At 39.3% G+C, this 26,492-nt stretch overlaps 1 protein-coding gene and 1 long non-coding RNA gene across 18 annotated transcripts in view; both read right to left on the bottom strand.

Moving 5' to 3' along the window:
* Nucleotides 1–17,462, bottom strand: part of LOC110438063 (uncharacterized) — a 74,042-nt gene extending 56,580 nt beyond the window's left edge. For 3 of the 16 annotated variants that reach the window (XM_073927757.1, XM_073927756.1, XM_073927755.1), the window contains exons 1-9: nucleotides 13,939–17,462; nucleotides 13,808–13,868; nucleotides 13,677–13,734; nucleotides 13,504–13,606; nucleotides 13,035–13,140; nucleotides 11,846–11,910; nucleotides 11,539–11,726; nucleotides 11,378–11,445; nucleotides 11,123–11,226 (exon numbers count right to left, since the gene is read on the bottom strand). In XM_073927757.1, coding sequence (XP_073783858.1) covers nucleotides 11,848–11,910; nucleotides 13,035–13,140; nucleotides 13,504–13,606; nucleotides 13,677–13,683 — 279 coding nt within the window. In that variant the 5' untranslated portion in view covers nucleotides 13,684–13,734; nucleotides 13,808–13,868; nucleotides 13,939–17,462 and the 3' untranslated portion in view covers nucleotides 11,123–11,226; nucleotides 11,378–11,445; nucleotides 11,539–11,726; nucleotides 11,846–11,847. Of the gene's footprint in view, nucleotides 1–10,687; nucleotides 10,748–10,845; nucleotides 11,227–11,377; nucleotides 11,446–11,538; nucleotides 11,727–11,788; nucleotides 11,911–12,866; nucleotides 12,959–13,034; nucleotides 13,141–13,293; nucleotides 13,353–13,503; nucleotides 13,735–13,807 lie in introns of those variants that run through there. The other 13 variants (XR_012393012.1, XR_012393009.1, XR_012393011.1 and 10 more) reach the window with 12 other exon arrangements.
* Nucleotides 17,463–18,150: 688 nt separating this feature from the next.
* LOC141378414 (uncharacterized) lies at nucleotides 18,151–22,359 on the bottom strand. Of its 2 annotated transcripts, none has more exons than XR_012393015.1 (3): nucleotides 21,781–22,359; nucleotides 21,437–21,615; nucleotides 18,151–20,618 (listed from the first exon to the last, which is right to left on the bottom strand). It is a non-coding gene; the product is annotated as an uncharacterized lncRNA (long non-coding RNA). The 2 variants fall into 2 exon arrangements; XR_012393014.1 differs by having other exon boundaries at nucleotides 21,769–22,188.
* Nucleotides 22,360–26,492: the final 4,133 nt, after the last annotated feature.

Below are 26,492 nucleotides of genomic sequence, written 5' to 3'. Positions count from 1 at the left end.
GTGACTGACTATGCTCTCATGATTCAAGTCGTTCACCTGTGCCCTGGGAAAGGTTATGGCCACTTTGTAGTCCAGAAATGCCACCCTAGTGAATATGTACACTCAACATGCCCATATCCCAGGCAGGCCTATTCAGTGACACTGTCTGGGATTTTTACCCAGAAATCCTCAGCGGTGATGGAACAGCTGAACGTGATGAGGCACATGCTCCTCGAGAAGACTGCTCCCCCGCAGAGCACATCGTTGCTCCTTGCCAAAGCTTCCTTTCCGCGTCTTCAAGATCTGCTCCACCGCAGGCAGTCCATGTCCTACCTCAGGGTGCTGTTATGGTAAACAGAGAAGCAACTCTGAGGCGGTCTCACAAAAAAAGAGCGGTTTCTCCAGTCTTCAGGTGTGAAAGCCCAACGCTGCCAGCATGGGAGGTGCTGACTTCCAGCTCGCAGCTTTGGTACACTTCGCCACCAGCTTCGTGAGTGCCAGAGAATGGGCTCCTTTCTCTCGCACAACCAGCCCCATCGTGAGATTGTGGGAAGAAGGTAAGAGTCAATCGTTTTTATTTCAGCTTTTCCTCTGGACATGCCGCTTCTTGAGATGAGCACTCCCCATCCCGAAGCTGCCCCACCGAGGTTTGTGTCTGCGATAGCATTGGTTGCATCATTTGTTTGGGCTCAGGCAGCCTGGTTAGCGCTGTAGTGGCTCTTCGGACGGTCAGACTTGGCTTTGTCATATAATTTGTCACATGCCCCCCTCCCCCCCCACCCCAAGCTCACGGGTGTGTATTTCATGGGGGCCAATGCTCCTCCACCCCTGGCTCATGCAAAGAGATTGTGCACCTCCTGGTGAAGGATGCAATCAAGCCGGTCCCTCCAGCCGAGATGGAGAACAGGTTTTACAGCCCGCACTCCATTGTACCCATAACAACACTGGGTTATAACCAATCCTATCTGTGCATCTTTGAACAGTTATCTCCATGGAATGCTGGTCAAAATGCTCATCTGAAAAGCATTGGTTACAGCTATCGACCTAAAGAACCCTCACTTTCATGTCACGCTTCCACCCGCACATACTGTTTCTCGGCTGTGCATTTGGGGGCCGCACAAGGTCATTGCATCCCTGTTCCCGGAGATTTTACGAAGCTCGCAAAAATTGCCCTATGCCTCTTCGGCTTCGGGCATCTGCATTTTTGGCTGTTCATTTTTAGCACAGTCTGGAGTGTTTGTAGATAATGCAGGGGAACCTGGTACTCCAGCACCTTGACCTGTTGGAGTATCAGGTCAATCAAAAAAAGGAAGCTCTCCCCTGGGCGAAGCTCCTTTTTTCTAGCGTTGGGAGCTGGGTACAACTGTTAGACAGTGCACCTTTTAAAAACCAAGTCTAATTCTGTCGGCTAGAACACAGTGGTCACACTGAAGTTTTCAGAGACTCCTGGGGCATATGACATCGGCAACTGCTTCGCGCCACTCAGATTGTTCATATGAGACTACTTCAGCACTGGCTTCACAATTAGGTCCCCAGATGGTCAGTGGCCATCACCACGCTGTGTCGCCACACCTTCAGTCCCTGGATGTGTTAACAAGCATGCAGCAACCAAGTTGCATTGACATCAATTGCCGGGAGCTGTTGGCAGGGTTTCTTGCTCTCTGCTGGTTTTGACTGGTGGAGGAGGGGGAAAACATGTGCTGGTTAGCACAGCTGCGGAAGTGTATATCAACCATATGGTAAAATCTGCCGCATGCTGTTCATTCTCTCATGGCAGCTCGCACTCTAAGGAAAATGGAGACTACACCTCAGCGTAGCGAGCTGTTTTGGGCGCATTTCCACGCACTTTCGGAACCTGCAAGCACTACCTATGGAGGAGGCAGACCCAGCCACTTTTCATTGCTGTGTTCTGTTCGCACACTGCACTTAAGTGACTGCACTTAGAGGATTCCACTCTAAGCTGCTTCTTCTTTGTTATGTTTGGCAGACGGGAAGTGCCAAATCCAAACAGAGGTTGGTCCACTGGATAGTGGATGCCATCTTCCTATCTTATCAGTGCCAGGGTGAGCCGCGTCTCCCAGGCACCTCTCTAATAGACATCTGTAGAGCTGCGGGCTGGGCAACACTTAATACAATTTTGAGATTTTATAATCTTCGAGTGGAGCCGGTTTTCTTACGTGTTCTGGATAACCCCAGTGAATAAGGAAAGTCTGTTTGCTGTTGAAACACGCTTGCTGCGCCTTTTTGTCAAACACGGAGATTACTTGTGCCCATTTGGCGAACTCTACAGAGTTCCTCTAAGGCCCACAGCATCTGACTCAGTGGAGGAGTCGGGCACCTGGCCCATTACGTTATTGGCATGCCTGCTTGGCCAGTCCACATTCTAGGGTACTGTGCCTGCCATGCCCGATCCTCGTTGTTGATCCCATATGCTTCCACGTTGGAGGGCTGCGTCGATGGTGATGTTGCGCTCCTGCTGGAGCCTGGCAAAGGTGCAAGGTTCAACCACTGTGGCGTTTTCCATACATTTCCTTATAGTGGAAGTTTTCCCCATAGCATTGGAGTTCCATTACCACTGGGAAAAAAAAACATTTACTACGTAATCCACATTCCCCGAGGGGGGAAACAGAAATGCTATGTTCCTTAGCCACAATGGTTGCGCCTTAGCTGTAGTTCAGCTTCTGGTGCCAAAAAGTGATACGCATCTCACAGCTTTATACTCAACTAATTGAAAGGGCTGTCAGCTGCGTGGTATATCTAGGAAATAGTTCTAAACAATAAACTAAATAAAAATACCTCTTTAAAAATTATAATATATAATTTTAAATGTTTTATAAAGTTGATTTGATTCAACTTTAAAAAATTAAGGCTGTACCTAATTTATTAAGATGTACTTGTCATTACTGAGTTGTGTTTCCCAGTTTCTCCGCATACTCCATGCTAGGGCTGCTTGATTTTGGAAAAAATCATAATAACGATTATTTTGGTCATAATTGTAATCACGATTATTAAAAACGATTATCAATTAAAGTCAAAATCATTAGCGCTCCTGAGAATTTTTTTTAAATAACTATTTCCCAAATCATGTTTAACAGAGCAAGGAATTTTAACAGTATTTCCTATAATATTTTTTTTCCTAAAGAAAAGCTTATTTGTTTTTTTTATTTAGGCTAGAATAAAATCAGTTTTAAATATTTTGAAACCCATTTTTAGGTCAATATTATTAGCCCCCTTAAGCAATATATATTTTTGATTGCCTGCAGAAGAAACTACTGTTATACAATGACTTGCCTAATTACTCTAATTCAGTCTTTGAATCGCACTTTGAATCTGAATGCTTGTATTTTAAAAATAGTCTAATATTATGTGCTGTCATCTTGGCAAAGATGAAAGAAATCAGTTATTAGAAATTAGTTTTTAAAATTATTATAATCAGAGTTAAGTTGAAAAAAATCTTCTTTCCATGAAACAGAAATTGGGGAGGAAAAGGGTCGCTAATATTCAGGAGGGCTAATAATTCTGACTTTAATTGCATATATACAATTATTTTCCACCCTGCAAAGGAAAGAGAAATAAATACAATACAATAAAAATATAAAACAAACTGTGCTTTATCATCTTCACTGTAAGAAAAACACTTTAGCAACAAAAGTCCGTCAGTCAAAAGCACTGAGGGATTTTCTCGTTTTGTTGTTTGATTAATCATAAAAACAGGCGGCAACAGGAACATTGCGCGCTTTCACTTTAAGTTTTTCTTTCACGTCTTTCGATTCTCAACTTGTATGTTTATTACACAAATTAGGGTTAATATGAATAATCACTAAACACCGTGTTTTGACACCTATTTGACCATTAAAGCGCTCACGTTAAGATGACTTTAGATGTGTGCGCTGACTGCGCTCTGCTCGTCTCAGTGTGCGAATGAGACCGCATGCTTCTGTTTGTGCGTAAGCATGCAGTCTTTCGCACTGCTAAGTTAATAATCGTTTATCTCGATTAATGGTTTTTCATAATCGTTTGAAGCTAAAATCGAAATCGGATTTTCGATTAATTGCACAGCCCTATGCCAATCTTTAATCAATCTCAATACATTTTTTTGGAAACTAACTCCCTTGTTCAGTCAGTTCAAGCAGTTCTACCTGTTTGCTGAGCTCAACTGCACACCCCACAAAAAATTATTTACCCATATAAAAATGGTGGCGCCTATTTTTTTAGCCTGCATGCTAAACAACCGGTATTCACAGATCTTAGGTCTGGTGGGAGCAAACTGTGGCGACTGACCACTTTTCTCCTCCGTGTTTCCTCTGATGTTGTTAACCGCGTCAGAATCTCCACACATGCTCTTCTTTCTGTCATTAACCCGCGGAGAAGCACCACATTGTCACAAGTTTAATGATGTAAAGAATGGAACGCCTCAAAAAATCCGATCTGCCTGTTTACATGAGTCGCAATGTCACATATCTGATCTATATCTGATTTGTTTCCACATATGAAGGAGGCCTGAAACCGATCTCTGAATATCCGAATACATGCATTTTTTTCATGTTTACATGGTCATAGAACAGATCCGATCTGTGTCACATATGAGCAAAAAATCAGAATTGGGTCACATTTAACTGGCAGTGTAAACGGGACCTATTTACCATCCGACAGGCCATCCATCCATTCATTAATCTATCCATCCATGCATCCATCAATCCGAAAAATACCCAACCAGACCATCAGTTTGCAGTCATTGCTGAGGTGTGATTACCATTTCTCCACATGCCCCAGTCTAATCTGCAAAAGACAAAAACAAGAATAATAAAGCTCTATTTGCTGGCTGATCTCCAGCAATAAACCAATTGTTCTCCAGTGTTCTTCAGATACATATTCACCATTCTGCTTGTGAGTCTCCCTCTTCTGCCTGTTGTTGTTCCATTACCTACAATGTAAATAACAGCCACAGACAAGACATTTATCCAACCATCTATGCCCACCACCACCCCCTTCCTCCTGGAAGGACATCCATCCATGCACCCATCCTTCTGCCATTGAAGGATATTCCTGACCATCAGTGTCCAGTCATTGCTGAGGTGTGTATTTCTAATTTACTCCACATGGTGCACTCCTGTCTGTCATAGACAAAGACATAACTAACAGAGCTCTACATACTTGCTGAGCTCCAGAAATGCACAAGCTGATTTCCAGTGTTCTTCAGGTAAATCTCCACAGATGCTCTTGTTGTCACGGTTGTGGATCCATCTGCTCCGTATTTGAAGTGTCTGCGTTGTGTGACAGTTCATTACCATGATACGTGTTTTTAAGTATGTGTGCTTTTTCGCTCTCTGTGTTTGCGTGGGTGTCGCGTGGCTGTCAGTGGGTGTTGTTTTCATGTCATCAGCTGAGCGGTCACATGATCTTTTGTTACCGGAACTGTTGCGTAGCGCGCTCGGCTGATAATCAGCGCACTAGAGGTGTAGCACATTTTATGTGCCTATAAATGATCAGCGTTCCTGTCTCACCTTGTCAGTTCATTGTTTGTTCACGGTGCTTTGTGTTTTTGTCAGGCTCCTCCCGTTGAGATCGCTGGTGGTGAGTGGTTTGGTTGATTTCCTTGTTGCTGTCTCTGATGATCCCTCCTCCTGCTACGCTGAGTGTTTGATCTGCTCTGTTGATGAGTACATCGGAGACATTGCTGTTTCTTCTACGACGAATGTTTGATCTGCTCTGTTGATGAGTTTATAAACTTTTATCGGCGCTGCCGAGACGGACCATCTCTTTAATTACTCCTACAGTTTCCTTACTTCCAAGTTAAGCATTAAAGACTTTTTACTTGCATTTGGGTTCCACGTCTTGTTTTTTTAATTGTCACAGAACGAACTGACCAAACATGGACCCAGCAAGTGTGGCGGAGATACAGGATGTGCTGTCACGCAGTGTCGCCCGGATGGATCACCAGGAGCAACAAATGAAGGTGACCAGTCAGGCTATACAAGCACTGGTAAATCAGGTGTCCGAGCTGACAACACAAGTCCAGAGACTTAGCTCGGGTCTCAGCGCCGGTTCCACCCTACCGGCTCCCTCCGTCAAACCACCAGTCACTCCGGTTGCCAATGAGATTCCCCGAACCGCCGAACCGCAACTGCCTCCACCACAGTCCTATGCAGGTGAACCCCAACTTTGCAGAGCGTTTATCGCCAAGTGTTCTCTGTACATCTCACTGCAACCATCGTCTTTTCCCACCTAGGAGAGCAAGGTGGCGTTTTTAATCAACCTTTTGACTGGTAAGGCGGCATTATGGGGAACCACGGCGTGGGAGAGGAAACTGCCCTGCTGTCATACATTCAAGTCCTTTACAGAGGAGCTCAAGACCATTTTCGATCAGGCTGCTTCATGAAGAGAGGCATCTAGACGTCTCGCGGAGCTCCGTCAGGGAGATCACACGGTGGCGGAGTATTCTATCGATTTCCGCACCCTGGCGGCTGAGTGTGGTTGGAACAGTGAAGCTCAGTGGGACATGTTCTTTCACGGACTCGCGGATCATATAAAAGATGAGATTTACGCTTTGGAGCTACCCAAGATGTTGGACGGTCTCATCAGCCTGGCCATAAGGGTGGACAACTGTATGCAGCGCAGAGGTATGCACAGGGAGTTTCGCTCACAGACCTGTTTTCCGGAGGCTTCACTCCCCGATCCGGAACCCAAGCCCATGCAGGTGGGAAAGTTCCGCCTCTCATCGGAGGAGAGACGATACCGTCGCACGGGGGGCTTGTGCATGTACTGTGGGGTTGCTGGTCATTATGCGGCTTTATGTCCGGCCAAGAACAATAAATCATCCGCTGGTAAGAGTCTTTTGGTGGGTGAGGTCATGACAGTGAAGGACTCTCCCGATTCCACTTTCCTGCCCATTAAATTGGAATTCAATTCGAACTTTCATTCCTGTCATGCGCTCATTGATTCAGGAGCGGAGGGGAGTTTTATTGACTCTGATTTAGCTAAAAAGTTAAAAATTCCCTGTTTTCCCCTTTCTTCACCCATAGCTGTTCACGCACTTAGCGGTCTACCTCTCCCAACTATCACACATATTACAGCTCCTATTAGGCTCATCACTTCAGGAAACCATACTGAGACTATTACCTTCTTTCTCACTAACACTGTCAAAAACCCTGTTATTCTGGGACACCCGTGGTTGGTGTTACACAAGCCTCACATTAATTGAGGTCACAACACAGTTTTTTTCTGGGGTGAGAGCTGTCATAAGTCTTGTTTATTGTCTGCATGTTCCACTGTGTCTTGTTCTGTGTTACAGGAGGAGCAGGTGGATCTGTCAAACGTGCCTCGTGAGTACCACGACCTGAAGAGAGTGTTCAGTAAGTCCCGGACTGCTTCTCTACCTCCTCATCGTCCCTATGACTGTGCTATAGACTTACTGCCAGGTACGTCTCCGCCTAAAGGCAAGTTATATTCGCTGTCTGTTCCAGAGAGGGAGGCCATGGAGAAATATATTTCTGATTCTTTAGCAGCCAAGATCATCCGCCCGTCTTCTTCACCGGCAGGGGCGGGATTTTTTTTTGTGAAAAAGAAGGATGGTTCCCTTCGTCCGTGCATAGACTATCGAGGGCTGAACAGCATCACGGTTAAGAATACTTATCCTTTGCCGCTGATGTCTTCAGCCTTCGAGCGCCTGCAGGGGGCGAACTTTTTCACAAAATTAGATCTCCGCAATGCTTATCATTTGGTTCGCATAAGACCCGGGGATGAGTGGAAAACAGCTTTTAACACCCCTAGAGGGCATTTTGAGTACTGCGTTCTGCCCTTCGGCCTTTCCAACGCTCCAGCTGTTTTCCAGGCACTCGTCAATGACGTGTTGAGAGACATGATAGATCAGTTTATTTATGTCTACCTGGATGACATTCTGATTTTTTCTCACTCTCTCCAGGAACATATTCAACATGTCAGGTGAGTGTTGCAGAGGTTGCTAGAGAATGGGCTTTATGTCAAGGCGGAGAAATGCGTTTTTTATGCACAGTCGGTTCAGTTCTTGGGACATATCGTGTCAGTCGAGGGGATGCGCATGGATCCAGAGAAGATTCAGGCTGTGGTAGATTGGCCAACCCCAGATTCCCGTAAGGCCCTGCAGAGGTTTCTGGGTTTTGCCAATTTTTACCGGCGTTTTATTCGCAATTTCAGCCAGCTCGCCGCACCTCTGACTTCCTTGACCTCCTCCAAGATGCCGTTCAGGTGGTCCAGCGCAGCCGAAGCTGCCTTTTCCAAACTAAAGAGCTGCTTTGTTTCAGCTCCGATACTCATTGCCCCTGATCCTTCGCGGCAGTTTGTGGTGGAGGTCGATGCGTCGGAGGTGGGGGTCGGCGCCATTCTGTCCCAGCGCTCCGCCTCGGATGGCAAGGTCCATCCTTGCGCGTATTTTTCTCATCGATTATCTCCTGCTGAAAGAAACTACGACATTGGTAATCGAGAGTTGTTGGCCGTCAAGCTTGCTTTGGAGAAGTGGCGTCACTGGTTAGAAGGCTCGGGGGTGCCTTTTATCGTCTGGACCGATCATAAAAATCTTGAATATATTAGATCTGCTAAAAGATTGAACTCCAGGCAGGCTCGGTGGGCATTATTTTTCGGACGGTTTAATTTTACCATCTCGTATAGACCAGGTTCCAAGAACATCAAACCTGATGCGTTGTCACGTCTTTTCGATCCTTCGGATCGCAAGTCATCTCCTGATCCTGTGCTCCCTCAGAACATCATCATAGTGAACATTTCCTGGGAGATTGAGTCGAGGGTCCGTGCAGCCCTGGATGGGGTAACGCCCCCGATCGGATGCCCACCGAGTTGTTTGTTCGTGCCAGAGGGATTACGGTCCGACGTTGTCCGGTGGGGTCATTCCTCCAAGGAAGCTTGTCACCCAGGGGTGAGTCGCACATTATTTGTTATCAAACAACGATTTTGGTGGCCAGCTATGGCTTGTGATGTGCGCGATTTTGTTTTGGCTTGCTCTGTCTGTGCAGTTTCCAAGGCTTCCAATCGTCCCCCTGCTGGACTCCTCCAATCGCTGTCAGTGCCTTCGAGACCCTGGTCACACATTTCGCTAGATTTTGTTACGGGTCTTCCATCCTCTAACGGTAACACGGTAGTTTTAACCATGGTGGACAGGTTCTCGAAGGCTGCTCATTTTATCTCTCTGCCCAAACAGTTCGTCTCTAAATTCTGGAGAGAATTCTGTCGTTTATTGGGGGCCACTGTTAGTCTTTCTTCTGGTTTTCATCCCCAGAGTAACGGCCAGACTGAGAGAGCCAATCAAGATCTTGAGCGTACATTGCGATGTTTGGTCTCGCAGAATCCTTCCTCCTGGAGCCAACAACTTTCGTGGGTGGAGTACGCACATAATTCGTTACCAGTGTCAGCCACGGGCCTTTCTCCGTTTCAGTGTAGTCTAGGTTACCAGCCACCAGTTTTTCCCAGTCTGGTATCCGAAGTTGCGGTTCCCTCCGTTCACGCCTTTTTCCAGAGGTGCCACCGCACTTGGAATAGGGCCAGACAGACCCTCCTCCAAGTGGGGAAGCGCACCAAGGCTAAAGCCAATCGCCACCGGTCTAAGCCTCTCGTTTACGTTGTCGGTCAAAAAGTGTGGCTTTCTACTAAGAACATTCCGCTCCGCACCATCTGTAATAAGTTAGCTCCTAAATTTATCGGCCCTTTTATTGTCACTAGAATCATTAGTCCTGTGGCAATAATCCGCCTCAAATTACCTCCAGCGTACAGGAGAATTCATCCCGTGTTCCATGTATCCAAAGTAAAGCCCGTTTTTCATACGGCAATTAATCCGCCCACACCAGTTAACCATCCCCCACCCACCCCCCCAAGTTTAGTTTAGTAAAATCTATCTATCTATCTATCTATCTATCTATCTATCTATCTATCTATCTATCTATCTATCTATCTATCTATCTATCTATCTATCTATCTATCTATCTATCTGAAGAAGATACCCGACCATCACCTAGTCAGTTAAAGTTAAAATATTTAACTTTAAATGTTTTATAAAGTTGATTTGATTTAACTTAAAATGTAAAACAGTACCTAATTTATTATGATCCACTTGTCATTACTGACGTGTTTCCCTGTTCCTCCACATACCCCAAGCCAATCTGCCAAAGAGAAAGATATCAAGTCTTTAACTGATCTTAATACATTTCTTTGGAAACTAACTCCATTGTTCAGTCAGTTTAAGCAGTTCTACCTGTTTGCTGAGCTCCAGGTCTTCCAGTATATCTCCACTGTTCCTCTTATAAGTCTCAGTGGTGTTACTAAACATAAAGCTCTCTTCGGGCACGGGCCCCCGTCAAACGCATGCAACACCCCCCATCCCCCCAAAAACGATTTACCGATATATAAATAGCTAAACTGAAAATTATTAATGATGGCACGTGCTCTTGTAAATAGGGATGCTCTTGTGAGTCTCCCTTTTCTGCCTATTGTGTGTTCAATACCTGCAATTTAATTACCTACTAAAAAGAAGACATCTATCTAACAATCTATGCCCACCTCCACCCCCTTCCTCTAGGAAGGACATCTACGTACAATCTATGCCCACCTCCACGCCCTTCCTCTAGGAAGGACATCTACGTATCTACGACATCTACCATCCGACCAGCCATCCATCATTCATTAATCTATCCATCCATCCATCAATCTGAAAAATACCCAACCAGACCATCAGTTTGCAGTCATTGCTGAGGTGTGATTCCCATTTCTCCACATGCCCCAGTCTAATCTGCAAAAGACAAAAACAAGACTAATAAAGCTCTATTTGCTGGCTGATCTCCAGCAATAAACCAATTGTTCTCCAGTGTTCTTCAGATACATATTCACCATTCTGCTTGTGAGTCTCCTTCTTCTGCCTGTTGTTGTTCCATTACCTACAATGTAAATAACAGCCACAGACAAGACATTTATCCAACCATCTATGCCCACCACCACCCCCTTCCTCCTGGAAGGACATCCATCCATGCACCCATCCTTCTGCCTTTGAAGGATATTCCTGACCATCAGTGTCCAGTCATTGCTGAGGTGTGAATTCCTACTTTACTCCACATGCTGCACTCCTGTCTGTAATAGAAAAAGACATGACTAACAGAGCTCTACATACTTGATGAGCTCCAGAAATGCACAAGCTGTTATCCAGTGTTCATCAGGTAAATCTCCACAGATGCTCTTGTGAGTTTCCTTTTCTGCCTGTTGTTTGTCCATTACCTGAAAAAGAAACACTTGCTAACAAGACATCTAGACAGACATCTGTCTGAAGAAGATACCTGACCATCACTTAGTCTATAAAAATGAAAGTATATCATTTGAATTGTTTTATAAAGTTGATTTGATTGAATTTAAAAATGTAAAACAGTACCTAATTTATCATGATGTACTTGTCATTACTGACGTGTTTCTCTTTTCCTTCACATGCTCCATGCCAATCTGCCAAAGAGAAAGATATCAGGTCTTTAATTAATCTCAGAACATTTCTTTCGAAAACTAACTCCATTGTTCAGTCTGTTCAAGCAGTTCTACCCTCTGCCTGAGCTCCAGGTCTTCTAGTATATCTCCACCGTTCCCCTTGTGAGTCTCATTCTGCTCCACTCCAACCTGCAAAAGACAAAGACAGCCCTAACAAAGCCCTACGTGCTGTTCTTCACCGATGTCCTTGTGAGTCTCCTTCTTCTGCCTGCTTCTGCCTCTAAAACCTGAAAAAAAGAACTCTGACACAGACAAAGCCTAATTACTATCTATACCAACCACCACTCCATCTTGGAAGGCCGTCCATCGAGTCACACGTCAATCAGATGTATATATTTTTTTTTTTTAAAAAATCCCTGACCATCAATTTCCAGTCATTGCTGAGGTCTGTGATTCCCTTTTTGCCTCCATGAGGTCCATTCCAATCTGCAAAATACAATAGAAAGATTTCAGTTCATTAATTAATCTTAATATCATTTCTTGGAAGTTTCATCTATCATTGACTACATTTACATGGACATCAGTAAACAAATTATTTGCCTTAATCTAATTAAGACAATACTAAGATTAAGGCGTTTACATGAGTTGCTTTTTGAATGTTTCTTTCATGATCGCATTTTACATGTTATAGCACATACTTAGATTAACGTCATTGCGTCACTGCGCTATTTGCATTACCTCCTAAGTTTCATGTAATTTTGGGTGTTTCATTATTAATTTGTCAACTTTAACTGCGGTTTGGCACTTTCACTTTAATTCGGGCATGCCCCCCGTGACAAACGAGATATTGGATGCAACTATGAACTGCTGGAAGAGTTGTTAAATGGAAGTGAATACCGCAGGCTGAATGGAAGAAAAAAAAGCTCCACATTTCACGAGGCAGGTGTCTGTGGTTTCCACTGACTCTGTAAGTGCAAAGAGTGTCCAACAGCCATGTGTGTGGACTATCCTGTCGCAAAATGCTGCAAAAAGCCCTACATGATGGTAATATGTCGATTAAGGTGTTTACATGTCTGTAATGCACCTGTCACTGTAATAATACCTGTCATAAGAATAAACACATTCACCATAGGGAAGGCAGCATAATCACTCTCGTAGTAGAATTTTGCTTTCATAATCCAAAATAAAGTAATCAAACTTAAGTGCCTGATAGCTGCATCCCTTCAGCTACGTGATCAAAACTGCGACTGTTGAATGTGTGAAGTGTCCAACAGTCCACAATTCTTTTTAACAATTAAATAAGTGCATCATCTGAAAGTTTAAAGTGCACTTAATCTTTTTGTGAGCGTACTACTTACACTATATATATTTACACTACAAACTGGCAAAGACTAGCGTATAATTACAGAAAGCACCTATGGACAGCACTGACAGAGCCATACCTGCTGTTCTCCAGCATTTTTTAGATACATGTCCACCAATGCTTTTGTGAGTCTCCCTCTTCTGCCTGCTCCATTATTTGAAAAAGAAAAACCTGACACAGACAAGGCCTAATTACTATCTACACCAACCAACATGCCTTTATCTTGGAAGGATGTCCATCGACTCACCTGTCCATCTGATGTTATAAAAATAATTCCCTGACCATCCAGTCCTTGCTGAGGTGTGTGATTCCCTTTTTTTTCTCCATGTGGTCCCTTCCGATCATTCTGAAAGCTGACAGCACACAAATAAAAAAAAGATTAATTTATCTGATGGGATAACAAATGACAGTCTCATAAATCAGATAGCAAAATACAAATGAAGCTTACAAACAAACAAAAATTTTATATCTCTGTCTATCTGAAGAAATAGTCAACCATCACTTACTGTCACAGTAAGACCAGGTTCTCCACCCACTGAAGCACCATGAGCACCCTCACCTGAGTCTAATCAGACACACATCTGACAATCATCACCATCATCATCACAGCACTATAAAGACTCCACTCAGATTCCCTCATTGTTTGGCCTCTTTGGTTGTACAGAATAGACAGAACTCCCTATACACAGTGGATTTTTCGATATCAGTTTACATACCTATCCAGTGTTCTCCAATTCTCTCCTAGTGTGGAGTCTCCTGGTTTCTCATCTGGTCTTCGTCCTGTTTGCCGTCTGTGGTATCTGTCTCCAGTCTCAAAGCCTGCAGTCATATCTAGTTTATGTTCATGGACTTATCATCTACATCAATGTACTCACCTGTGTATACTCACCTGCCATTCTGTAAATAAACTGTTTATCATTCACTTGAATCCTGGCCCTTCTGTGACACTGTAAAAATTAAATTGTATAATTAGATTGTTTTATTTAAGTTGACTTTATTTAACTTAATGTAAGGATGTACCTAATGTATTCCGATGCACTTGTTATTATTGACCATGTTCCTGCACATGCTCTATGCCAATCTGCCAAAGAGAAAGATATAAAGTCTTTAGTTAGATAACTCTATTGTTCAGTCTGTTCAAGCAGTTGTACCTGCTTGCTGAGTTCCAGGTCTTCAAGCATATCTCCACCGTTTCTCTTGTGAGTCTCCTCCTTCTGCTCCTCTCCAGTCTGAAAATAAACAAAGACTGCCCCAACAAAACCCTACGCGCTGGGGTCCGTTCTTCGTACCTCGCTTAAATGATCCAAGATGATTTGGCAGATTCTGGATCGTTTAATCTTGATAACTGATCTCTCGCTAATTTGGTTCTTCAAACAAGTTCGCGAATCAGATTAGAATGTCTGGATAAACTGATCTGAGATCGCTGCGTGTGTTGTGAAGTACAGATCTATCGATCCTCGAAATCATGATCAGCAGTGCACCCTACGTGCTGGGGTCCGTTCTTCGTACCTCGCTTAAATGATCCAAGATGATTTGGCAGATTCTGGATCGTTTAATCTTGATAACTGATCTCTCGCTAATTTGGTTCTTCAAACAAGTTCGCGAATCAGATTAGAATGTCTGGATAAACTGATCTGAGATCGCTGCGTGTATTGTGAAGGACAGATCTATCGATCCTCGAAATCATGATCAGCAATGCAACGATTGGCTGACGGCACAGCAGCATAATGACATAATTTGATTAATATTCAATTATCCATGTGAGCAAAATTACATCAAATTAGCAGTAAACGGCTTGTTAAATATGACACGCAATAACCTTCCACATTTGTTGTGAGCAGCAGGCTTTACACTTTCATGTGTCAAGAGTATTCATCATGTATTTCAATGCAAATCAATGTATTTAGTTCTACATTAAGAAAAAGATTTTCTTTATTATTGAAGCCGTTTTTTTAATCGGTGTAAAGAATAACTGGTTGTTTACAAAAGCATTTTCATATTGGTAAAGGTGTCTGCAACTTTGTGAAGCATCAAATCACTGGCATATTAACTATCAAAACATGTTTTGATAAAAGTCACATATTGTGCATTTCTATTATACACAATTTATACTAAAGCAATCTAAAAAGTTCATATAAATAAGTTTTCTCTATGCACCAGCAGGTGGCAGTCTTTGTACTTTCATTTCGAGGGTGCAGAGTGCATAAGTTTTATTAAAATGTATAACTTTATTTCATTAATAACTATAACTTTATATATATAGTTAAAATATGTACCATTTTCCTAAGTGTATATAACTACTACTGTAAGAAAATATAAGAATTTGGAACATACTTGAACATTGCATGAACTGAGCCGATCTAATCCTGTTTATATGAGTTGAACCTGCTCCCGATCAGGTTTGACCTAGCAGAACTGTTGCTATGACAACAACTCTCGGATCAGCTTTGAAGAACGAAACGATCCTGGATCGTGTCAAATCGTCAATATCCGAATCCAGCTAATTGAGTGATCCACGTACGAAGAACGGACCCCTGTTCTTTAGAATTTGTTAGATACATGTTCACCGATTCTCTTGTGAGTCTGCCTGCTCTCCGTTAGCTGAAAAAGGAAAAACCTGACACAGACGACGCCTATCTATCTATACCAGTGGTTCTCAAAGTGGGCTTCCTTCTAGTGGTACGCGGAGGAATCACTGAATAATTAAAAATATATGAACACTCTTTTACCCTTTGACGTTTACGATAACACCCATGTGTGATTAGTATGTTTAGTGAATTATCTTTTGTTTGAGACCTGACTGTGATGGCTGAGAAATATAATTGTATTAAATCTAACTTCCCTGACTAATCTCTCCTTTGTGCTTCATACACAAAATCCAAGTTCAAATATCATCATCAAATTACTGAAACAGTAGTTTTGCTGACTTGCAAAACTTACTGACTGCTGACAACACTGCATTAAAAGCTAACTATCTAAGCCCACCACCACCCCCTTCCTTTTGGAAGGACATTACTGAATAATAATTGATATGAACACTTTTACTATTTGACGTGTACGATAACACTGATGCGTGATTAGTATGTTTAGTGCATCACATCATCAGATGCTAAGAATTAAAAATATTGTGGAGCTCTCGAGCAGATACGCACTAGAAAAGTGCTTTTGCAGACCAGTCCTGCTAGCATTTCAGTTACTGCAAACTCAGGAATTTTCCATGCTTCATCATAGGTAAAAAAATTATCACAAACTTGTTAATGTGTTTGAGTTGTGTACAGTAATGCGTGTTTTCGATATATAGCATAAAGTCATTAGTTTTTTGTAAATAGCCTAGCGGTGTGGCTTTTAATTTAGTTAGTTGCCTCAGATTTCATTTCTCCTTACATTTCTCACAACACTATTTACATTTGCACAACAGTTAAAGCATTTCTCAAAACAATCAGTACAAACTGCAAAATCATGCCAATAACCTGCAAAAGTGTGTCACTTGCTCAAAATGGATAGCTCATTCCTCAAAAGTAAGTATTGATGTCAATGAAAGTGTCAGTGTCATCAAGATGAAAAGTCCAGACACCATTGTTTATGAACAAGATAGTCAAATGGCTTTGTCATGTTTTCATTATGACTGTTTACTCTGTACATTTTTTCCCAATGCAAAAAAAGTTAGATTTTGGTGACACTTCCTGAAAATGCTCAAGACAGCACTATATACTATTTGCACAGCCAATTGAAAACTACAGTAAAGTAAGACATCTGAGTACAAGACACTGAATATGTATGTTTCACATTTTTACTGCATTTGCTCTTTGCAATTTTAATTTATTCACAGCATTGAGCAAAAGAATAAATACACCTATATTTACAACAAACATAAACGTCCTTTAGGTAGAGCTGTGCACAACTGTACACAATATTGCAGGACATATCGGAACTGAACCTACAATATACATAGGTCTGTAAATCATTCATCAAATTGCTCAATTTAGAAGAAATATTTAGGAAAATAAAGATTTAAAATTGTTCTGTAAAACTTCCTTGACATATTTTGACAACTAGTTTAATATTTTTGTATGTAATGACTCAAGTAATGAAATGAGGACTATTAGTTTTATATGGAATGACTATTCAGCATTCACAATTTTAGTTAATATTGATTGACATGACATAAGCAGATGATAATGTTATAAACAGCAGAGAGTTGTATGAAAGCAATTGATGCATGTCCAAAAGCATTTGCCATTTGTTGTAAGGAATGAGAAACTGCTACTAAGATGTGCACAGATGACTAATTGTTTTGACAAATGCATTAACTGTTGTGAAATTGTAAATAGTGTTGTGAGAAATGCACTAAAGCACCAGAAAAAAAAACTGAATCTGGATGTTATTCACATGTTGTGGGCCACAGAACATAGACTCAAGCACAATTGCCATTTGTATGAAGCTTAGAGAAACACAAAAATTAAAGTTAGTCTCGGTGTGCACTGATTTAGCACTTGTGAACCTTACCCGAGGCGCTCTAAAGTGGTGGTCAGGTGCACAGTGTACAAAAACTCCACGGTTTACTGAAGATATGATCTTAATTCCACCAAATGATTGAAATGCTGCACGTATGAATTTATAAATCACGTGTAAATTGTTCAAACAGTGTATTTATTATCACTGGCTTCTTTGACATTTGTCATTTTTTTGACAACATACTGTAAACGACACACTGTTAGCAGATCTGGTCTCTAATTTAAATATGTAATTGTGAATCATGTTAAAAATGCAAGTTACTGTTTAGATTTCAAGGGGGATACCGGGGATAGTTGTGACACTTCCAATCTCTAGAACCAGGAACAGGTTACAAATCAGTTGTTTCGCTTCACACATGCTCATTAGTTCTCATATCACATATAAAAGTCCTGTGACAGACACAGCAGATATTAGACAGCAAAAATTACATTTAAGCTAAGAAAGTAAAACTTTTTACTTTATTTTTGAGATGAGTTTAACTACAAATCAGGTATTGCCATGTGAATTGTGTGTCTGTGTGTGGATGTATTTAATCTACATTGCTGGTGATAATGTTTTAGCTGAGAACGGATTAATGACTACATGACGCTGGGTCAGTTGTAAGAACAAAACTCTTGCGAGTAACATCAGTGAAATGTTACCTCCAACCCCAAGCAGATTTAAAACTGTATTTATATTATTTAATTTATTTTAGTATTCCTACAGTTCTTTAAAGAGAAAGAAGTCAAAATGTCTGACCTCTGTGGGCTCATGAAGCCTGGACACACAAATAGGGCCCTATCATACACCCGGCGCAGTGTGGCGCAAGGCGCGGCAATAGTCTTTTGGTAGTTTCAGCTTGGCGCAAGAGTCGTTTTGAGGCGTTGCGCTACGCTGTTTAAATAGCAAATGCATTAGCACTCATTTGTGCGCCCTTAGGCGTTCTGGTCTAAAAAGGAAGGCGTTCTGAGGCGGTCCACTGGCGCATTGCTATTTTGAGAAACTATAATAGATTTTTCATTAGACCAAAACTAACCCGGTCTAAACTCCAGCGCAGAGTTGCGCCTCGCTTACGCACTGCTTAATACGCACAAGAGAGCACTAGGCAAATATCTTTACATATGAAAAAATTTAAATAATAAGGATATATATAGGATATAATAAGAACAGATATAGAATATAAATATAAAGGATTAAAATATTACAAAACATATTATTTTCTAGCCTACATAAATATGAAAAATCACTGCTTTTATGTCTTCTTCATCTCGGGAGGCTTTTTCAGTTCATTCATAACAATTTGCTTTTGTATAATGTTATTAATATTAGCAGTATTATTTATTATATCCATATTTATATTTGTTTTATTAAAAACAAGCTTAGACTTGCCCACCTGTCAGGTTTTAGACCATATGGGGCACAGCATGTGTTTTAGGATATAACTCAGGTTTTTGAGCACATTTTGTTATTATTGTTCATTTATTCGTTTGCTGGAAATCAGAACTGAATTTAGAAATAGTTTTGAAACTAATATTTGCGCTTAACAAACTAAATCATTTATATATAGACTAATTGATGTCTGTGCGTAAAGGTTTTCCTATCCAAGAGTGAATGTGAAAGTAGTTCCATTATCTCTCATTCTCACGCAGTAGATGCTCTGTTTAACAGTTTTCTGTTAAAAAAAAACTGTTAACTTTTTGCTTGTGAAATGCTCAGTTTTTCCACTTAGACTTACTTAGCGTCCTGTAAATAGCGAATGCGCTCTTGGCGTGACGCAGCTGGCTCTTAAAGTTAATGGGAGATGAGACTCTAATTGGTTTATTCTCAAAACACACCTATAACTCATTAAGAAAATAATTTCAACCCTTTTAGACCACGCGCCACGGTGCAAAGTGGATTTTCCCGTCCTTAAATTAGCAAAAACGCGTTCTGACACGCCCTGAAAGCATTTACGCCCAGCGTTTTGCGCTCTGCGCATGGACCGTCAAAATAGAGCCCATAGTGTTCAATTGTTGAAGCTAATGCACATTTGCACATTTTATTCAGCTTGCTAACACAGACACACACAAATTATCCTGAAGGCTCAATGGTGAATAAAAAGCTTTTAAATCTTTTTTTTTTTTGTCATAATTCTTATTTTATAATGCTACATCTCAACCCGATGGAAATCTTAATTTAATTAAATTAAATTTTTAATTTGTCTAACAACTAAGCCAGACAGTGGGGTGAATTGTAACATTTCACTCCTACTGTTTGAAACTAAAGTGTTCATATTTTCTATTTAACTTAATAAAATGCCATTTAATAGCAGACACTCAATATCTTAAAGATATATAGAGAAATATAATAGAAGCACAACAATCACAGTCTCCCCCATACAAATATGTCATATGTACATGCATCATATATTTCAAAATGTATCAAAACTTGTTTATATATGATATGATTATGATTATATATGAGGATTATGTGGTCCAAGCTACATTCCCAGGTTTTGATGAATATAGGCTACTAGGCATGGGCCGGTATAAGTTTCTGATGGTGTGACAACCTTGGTAAAAATATCACGGTTTCACAGTATTGTGTTTACTGCTGTAAAATAATTTCGTTTTAAATGTCTTAGTAAAACAACAACTTCTTTCCACATTTAACACAATAAATTACATTCTAAGAAACATTTACAATATTTTGGAATACTACACATGTCAGGCTACATAATTAAAATCGACCATTGACTTCTGCTCTTTTCATTAGCTTCAAAAACACAGATTTCCTTACAACACATAATAAAACCACTTAAAAATAACGCCCCTATACATTTAGCGGTTTTAACACCATGACTTTTCCAAACTGTGGTAAACCTTGAAACTGGTTATCATCACATGCCTATAGGCTACTACATGCTGATACTTTACCGATAAGTACAGCATTTTATTTATTTATTTTATTCTTTACGAACAGTACCAATTTTAATGAACTTTAAAGCGCATTTTTATTTAAGCATAAGGACAGTACAGTGCTAATGTTCAAACTATTTATAATGTTTAAAGTTGCTGACATTATTTTATGAATAAATCTGCCTTGTTTTTGAACTGTGCAGAGCTGTGGCTGATTAATTAGGTCTACTACACTACTATATTTCAATGCTAGTCATTAGGTGGTACTAATAAGTTGAAAAAGTTGAGAACCACTGATCTATACCAAATACCAGCCTTATCATCTAGGAAGGACTTCCATCGATGCAGCCGTCCATCTGATTTTTTAAAAATAAATTCCTGATCCAGTCGTTGCTGAGGTGTGTGATTCCATTTTTCCTCTCTGTATGATTCATTATGATCTGCAAAAAAACAATAGAAAGATGTCAAGACATTAATTAAGCTCTTTTGAAGTTTCATCTACCATTGTCTCCAGTCTGGTTCTGTTTTAACACTAACAAGCAATATTTCACAGCTATAAAAAAATACTCTACAAGATGACAATCTATAAACTTACAATATAGATAAATGAGCTACAATAAATAGTAAAACTGTAAGTAAAACAAATAACTATGAAAATCTGCAAATTTTAAACAGGTCGACAGCACAAACAATAAATAAATAATACAACAGTAATATAGAATATGTGTTAAAGCTGACAGCATACAAATACATTTAAACAGATAAATTTATCTGACGATATGACAAATAAAAATCTGCAAATGATAATTTAGATAGTAATATTACAGCTTACAAACATGTATATTTTGTTCTACCAACCTAACATAACAAATCGCATTCTACGATTATAAACAGGCTACTAAATAAGAAAACAAAATACACAAACTATAAAGAAATATATATATATATATATATATATATATATATATATATATATATATATATATATATATATATATATATATATATATATGGATATACAAAATCTTAAAATTGACAAGTCGACAAAACAGCAATCTCCAGTTCCAACCAACATTCAGTCCAATCTACATTTTAGCCAAAAAAAAGACGTGGAAAACAAATATTATAATTTAAAATTATATGACAGAGACTAAACGATATGATAATACTAAAATCTTTAGTATCCTTCACAAAAATCACGTCGAAAAAAACAAATATAATAGGCTAAAATGATACTTTTAGAAAGATCTTTACATACCGCTAATGTCAGAGACGGTCACACACTTACTGCAGGCCACACTAGTTTCTTTCTCAACGTCATCGACCGTTTTTCGAACACATTCTTTTTTTAGAACGCCACTTTGGTAACCACAGCAACGCCACTGCGCCGCAATATTTAATCACCTTAAAGGTACAGTGCGCAATTTCCGTGAAGCACTGTAGAATAAAGAAGTTGGGTCCTTGTAATCTTTTGAGTATATAGATAATAGCAACTTTGATTCTCAGTTTGACTAACTTTTGTATGTTTAAATGCTATTTTGCATGCATACGTCTTATTATTCAGGCAAAGTAAATTAATATGTATCTAACCTGTATGCATACCTATCAACCCTCCCGTTTTTCCCGGGATTCTCCTGTATTATACAGTTCTATCCCGCTATCATCCAGTAAAGGTATTTTCCCGTATTTCGTCCGTATTTTCAGTCTTTCTCTGAACAGCCGAGTCTCCCTATACGCAACCCGTACCGCCGAACCACTAGGGGTCGCCCCTTGGTCTCAAACGTGAGTCTGTTCTGTGCTTTCGCTTTGTTTAGGAATGAAAACACTTATGAATAAATATTAAAAACGGCGCGATTCCCTTTCCTTTTGATCACAGGTCCCGTCGCCCATCCTATACAATCCTCAAAACAGTCATATAATGGTGCATGACTGTCAGCTGACATGCTCCATTAGTGATAAACAGACGCTGTTTTCCAAACGGATTCTGTACACGCGGTTTGAAGCGTAGAGAAAGTCTGGCTTTTGGGTGCGTGTTTAAACAGACACACATAATTAATAATAATAACATATAAAGATGTCGATCTTGGTGGGTTTTTTTCCCAAACACAACAAATTTTGTCTTAAATGAGCATAAAAAGTTAGGAAAGCAGTCAAATGCTTTCATTATAACGTTAGATGTGTGCGTTTTAAAGTAACACCTCTTATTTAATGTAATAAAAAATCTTAATAAATGAGAGATCCATTCGTTGCTCTTTAATCAGAATGTGTCAGTTATACAGTGAAGAGACGGCTAATGAGATTGATAGCTTGATTCTGTTTCATTATAGCTATTAATTTTAATAAGCTGAACTGTTTGCTAATGTATTTGCTGCTAATGTATTTTTTTTTTTTTTTTTGTTGATAATCATTTTAAAACATTTTACTGACCATTTAGCTGTTTATTTACAATGAAACAACTCCAAATGAACAGGGGGGAATCCCTTATGATGGTGGGCATATCCCTTATTTTCACATCCCAATGTTGACAGGTATGCCTGTATGTATGATCTCTAAAAATTAAATATAGTTCGGTTTAAGCCACTAGAGCAATGTAGTCACAACTTTATGTCACAAAAAATAAGTTAAATCATAATACAGGGTGGGCCATTTTTATGGAAACACCTTAATATAATGGGAATTGTTGGTGATATTTGTGGCACATTAGTGTGAGGGGTCTTGTAAATAACTCATGAAAGATTAAAGTTACGTTGAAACCAAGCGCACCATTGTTTTGTTTTTTTTCTCATGAAATTCCGAATAAGTTTTATTAAGGTGTATTCATAATATATTGGCCCACCCTAGACGCCTCGTGATCCACTTCGGTCTGTTGCTCCGATACGTCAACGCGGTCGCCATCTAATATCCGGTCATCAGAACAGAGAAGCTGCTGTTTTCTCGGATATAAAATACCAATACGCTTATAGGCTACTTATGAACTGATTATAATTTGTTGGTGTAAAAAAGCTCCAGTGAGCTAAAAGTAAGAAAGTTCAAACTTGTAATATTTATTTTATGGTATAAAGAGAGATGTATTGTCAATAAATGTATATCTGCTTTATCGAAAATAATGCCCTCTTTTTTAATAAGTCCTAAATAAAGTCCTCTTTTTTTTCTTTCTTTTTTTTTTACAGTTTTATAAAAGTTAACAAAAACGGTTAATACAAAGTAATGAATAACACATTATTATAACAGTACAAATTCTATACAGTAATGTAGAATAAAATTCTGCATTATATCTGTAATAATAAATTAATAATAACAAATAGATTGCGAAATAGTATGTGCGTGATATGTATAATCATAACTAAGTGTGTGCATAGGTGTTAACATAATCACACTCACACACACATGCAGGCACACACACAATATATATATATATTAGTATAAAACACATATTTATGTGTTTTAAAGATATGCAAGTATATGTATGCTGTATTGTATGTTATGCTGTATTGTATGTTATGTTATGTTCAGCTAAGAACCTTGGTCCAGACAATAAAGTAAATTAAATGATCATAATAATAGTGTAATGACAACAAATAAAAAATTGGAGACAGCAGAATGAAAGCAGAATATAGACAATAACAAAAATTATTAAATTTGTGTAGTGAGTAAAAATATAATAAGATAACTACAATATGCTGGTAGCAAGCTGTATAATACCAGCTAGCCCCCTCACTTTTACAGGAATTTACACAAATCTGTAATTTTCCATTTTCCAGTACTGACGCTTAGCAAACAAGGTTTCTTGAAGTGTCTAGATGTTCTTTAGTTCCCTTGAATTATCTGATCTCTGTGTGGAGAATCGGCTGCTGTCAAATTCCTTTTGCAAACAAAAATCACACTGCATTTTTACAATTATTACCAAAGTGAAATGTAAACTGATATTTCCTAATGACATACAGTGCATCCGGAAAGTATTCATAGCGCTTCACTTTTTTCACGTTTTTTTAATGTTACAGTCTTATTACAAAAAGGATTAAATTCATTTAGTTCCTCAACATTCTCCAAACAATACCCCATAGTGAAAAAAATATATATTTTTTTAAATTGTGGCACATTTATTAAAAATAAAAAACCTGAAAATCACATGTACATCAGTGTTCACAGCCTTTGCTCAATACTTTGTTGATGCACCTTTTGGTAGCAATTACAGCTTCAAGTCTTTTTAAATATGATGCCACAAGCTTGGCACACCTGTCTTTGGGAATTTTTGCCCATTCCTCTTTGCAGTACCTCTCAAGCTCCATCAGGTTGGATGGGAAGTGACGGTGTACAGCCAATTATAGATCTCTTTGGAGATGTTCTATAGGATTTAGGTCTGGGCTCTGGCTGGGCCACTCAAGGTCATTCACCGAGTTGTTGTGAAGTCACTCCATTGATATTTTGGCAGTGTGCTTTGGGTCATTGTCCTGCTCGAAGATAAACTGTGGCTTCAGTCTGAGGTCAAGAGCAAAGGCTGTGAATACTTATGTAGGTTACATGTGATTTTTTAGCTTTTTTATCTTTTATTAATTTGGAAGAATTTCAAAAATATTTTTTTTTCACATTGTCATTATGGGGTGTTGTGTGCAGAATTTTGATTAAATAAATGAATTTAATCTATTTTGGAAAATAGCTTTAACAAAAAAACATGTGGAAAAAATTAAGCGCTATGAATACTTTCCGGATGCACTTTACTACAATATAGAAACAACATACAATAATTGTAGATGGTGAAAATACTAGTGTTTTGATATTTTGGGCTCTACTCCCACATGAAACAATAGTAATTTACAGCAAATATTCTGGTATTTTTGAACCTATAATGAATTGAATTAAACTGTTGTAATCTTAGTTGCTATGCTAACACAACATCCATTTCTACAACTAGGATATATTATTAGGGTGGCCAAGAGAGCTTAACGTGGTGCAGTTGAAGAAAACATGCAATTATAAAAACACCAACAAATTGAGAAAAGATCTTCATCAGTTTGACAGCACACATGGTGCAAGTCTTCACAATGCAAACAAGCATATTTAAAAAAAAGTGCTGCATTTCCTCACAACACACAAAGAATGGAACACAATGGAAATGTTTAAAGGGGACCCAAAAACGTGACGAATGCCGCTGTGCCGTGACTTTTGCTCAGTGAAGTTGTAGGTTATCTTTGAAAGATGAGTGTTTGTTTATTTTAACATCCCGATTCCAGTGTCTTTAGTATAAGTCTAAATAACCACAACCTATATAGCTGGGTCGGTCACATTTAGGGTGCCCTTGAAACCTTTCCTTTGCGTTGTGAGAAAATATTAGTGTTACACACACTAATCACATATTAGATAAAGTTATAAATGAGAAAATCCCTCTCACTGTTTTTATTTATTTGGAGAGCTTCTATGGGGTATGCACAAAGATTTGTAATTTCAGTCAGCCAGCCCAAGGGCTACTGGTTAACTGTCATCCCATACAAAATTACAGTGTAAAATAACAGATTTCTTAAAAAAAAAAAAAAAAAAAAAAAAAAAAACAGCAATCTTTACTGCCTGGCTGAGATACAATAAAGCAAGAAGCATTGCGCTAAGTTCTATTTTCCCAGGGCCATGTCTTTGAAATATGGAAATTAATTTTGCCCTCGTATTTTCAATGGAGTTTCTGCACTAGACTACTGCTAATGACAGCGCCTGCATCATTAAAAACAAAAAGGATGCTTAAGTCTATTTAACTGATTATATTTGAAATACATTACAACATCGATCCTGTAAAAGAAACCTTATGAAATTGAAAATAGCTACATTAAGTTTTCAACAAAGTTCATCATTGGTTAAAAAACACTAACTTAGTTGTGCAAATAGCCTGCTAAAATATATAATAAGAAAGTTGACGTTATACTTTTTTAAAAAATAATTTTTGCCCATATCTACAGACCATTTCAAGAACGTAAACAATAATAAACGCGTTGCCATGACACTGCGTGGTCTGGTCTTAAAGCATTTCCGGTAGCGCCATTTTTTCCACAAACCTGTCAAAACTAGCGCATCTTTTTACGATTGTTAACAACAAAGTGTTAAAATTACTAAATTACAGTGGGTAAAAAATCATTCTTACCTGTGAAATATAATTTCACTCTGCGACAAACTAAACAGCTCCAATAAGCAACCAATTTATGTTACTTAATCTCAGTTAAAGTGAAGCACGACTGGGTGACTGGATTAAGATGGCGGCGGTATTGACGTATCATCCAGTGGTGTCCGCTTGCTGTTTCTGGTTTCACACGTTTGCAGCTGTTACCATAGAT

The sequence above is a fragment of the Danio rerio genome, chromosome 17, assembly GCF_049306965.1.
Source record: "Danio rerio strain Tuebingen ecotype United States chromosome 17, GRCz12tu, whole genome shotgun sequence".
Taxonomy (NCBI): Eukaryota; Metazoa; Chordata; class Actinopteri; order Cypriniformes; family Danionidae; genus Danio; species Danio rerio.
Note: the sequence above shows the minus strand (reverse complement) of the source record. Positions and strands in the feature narration are given on the sequence as shown.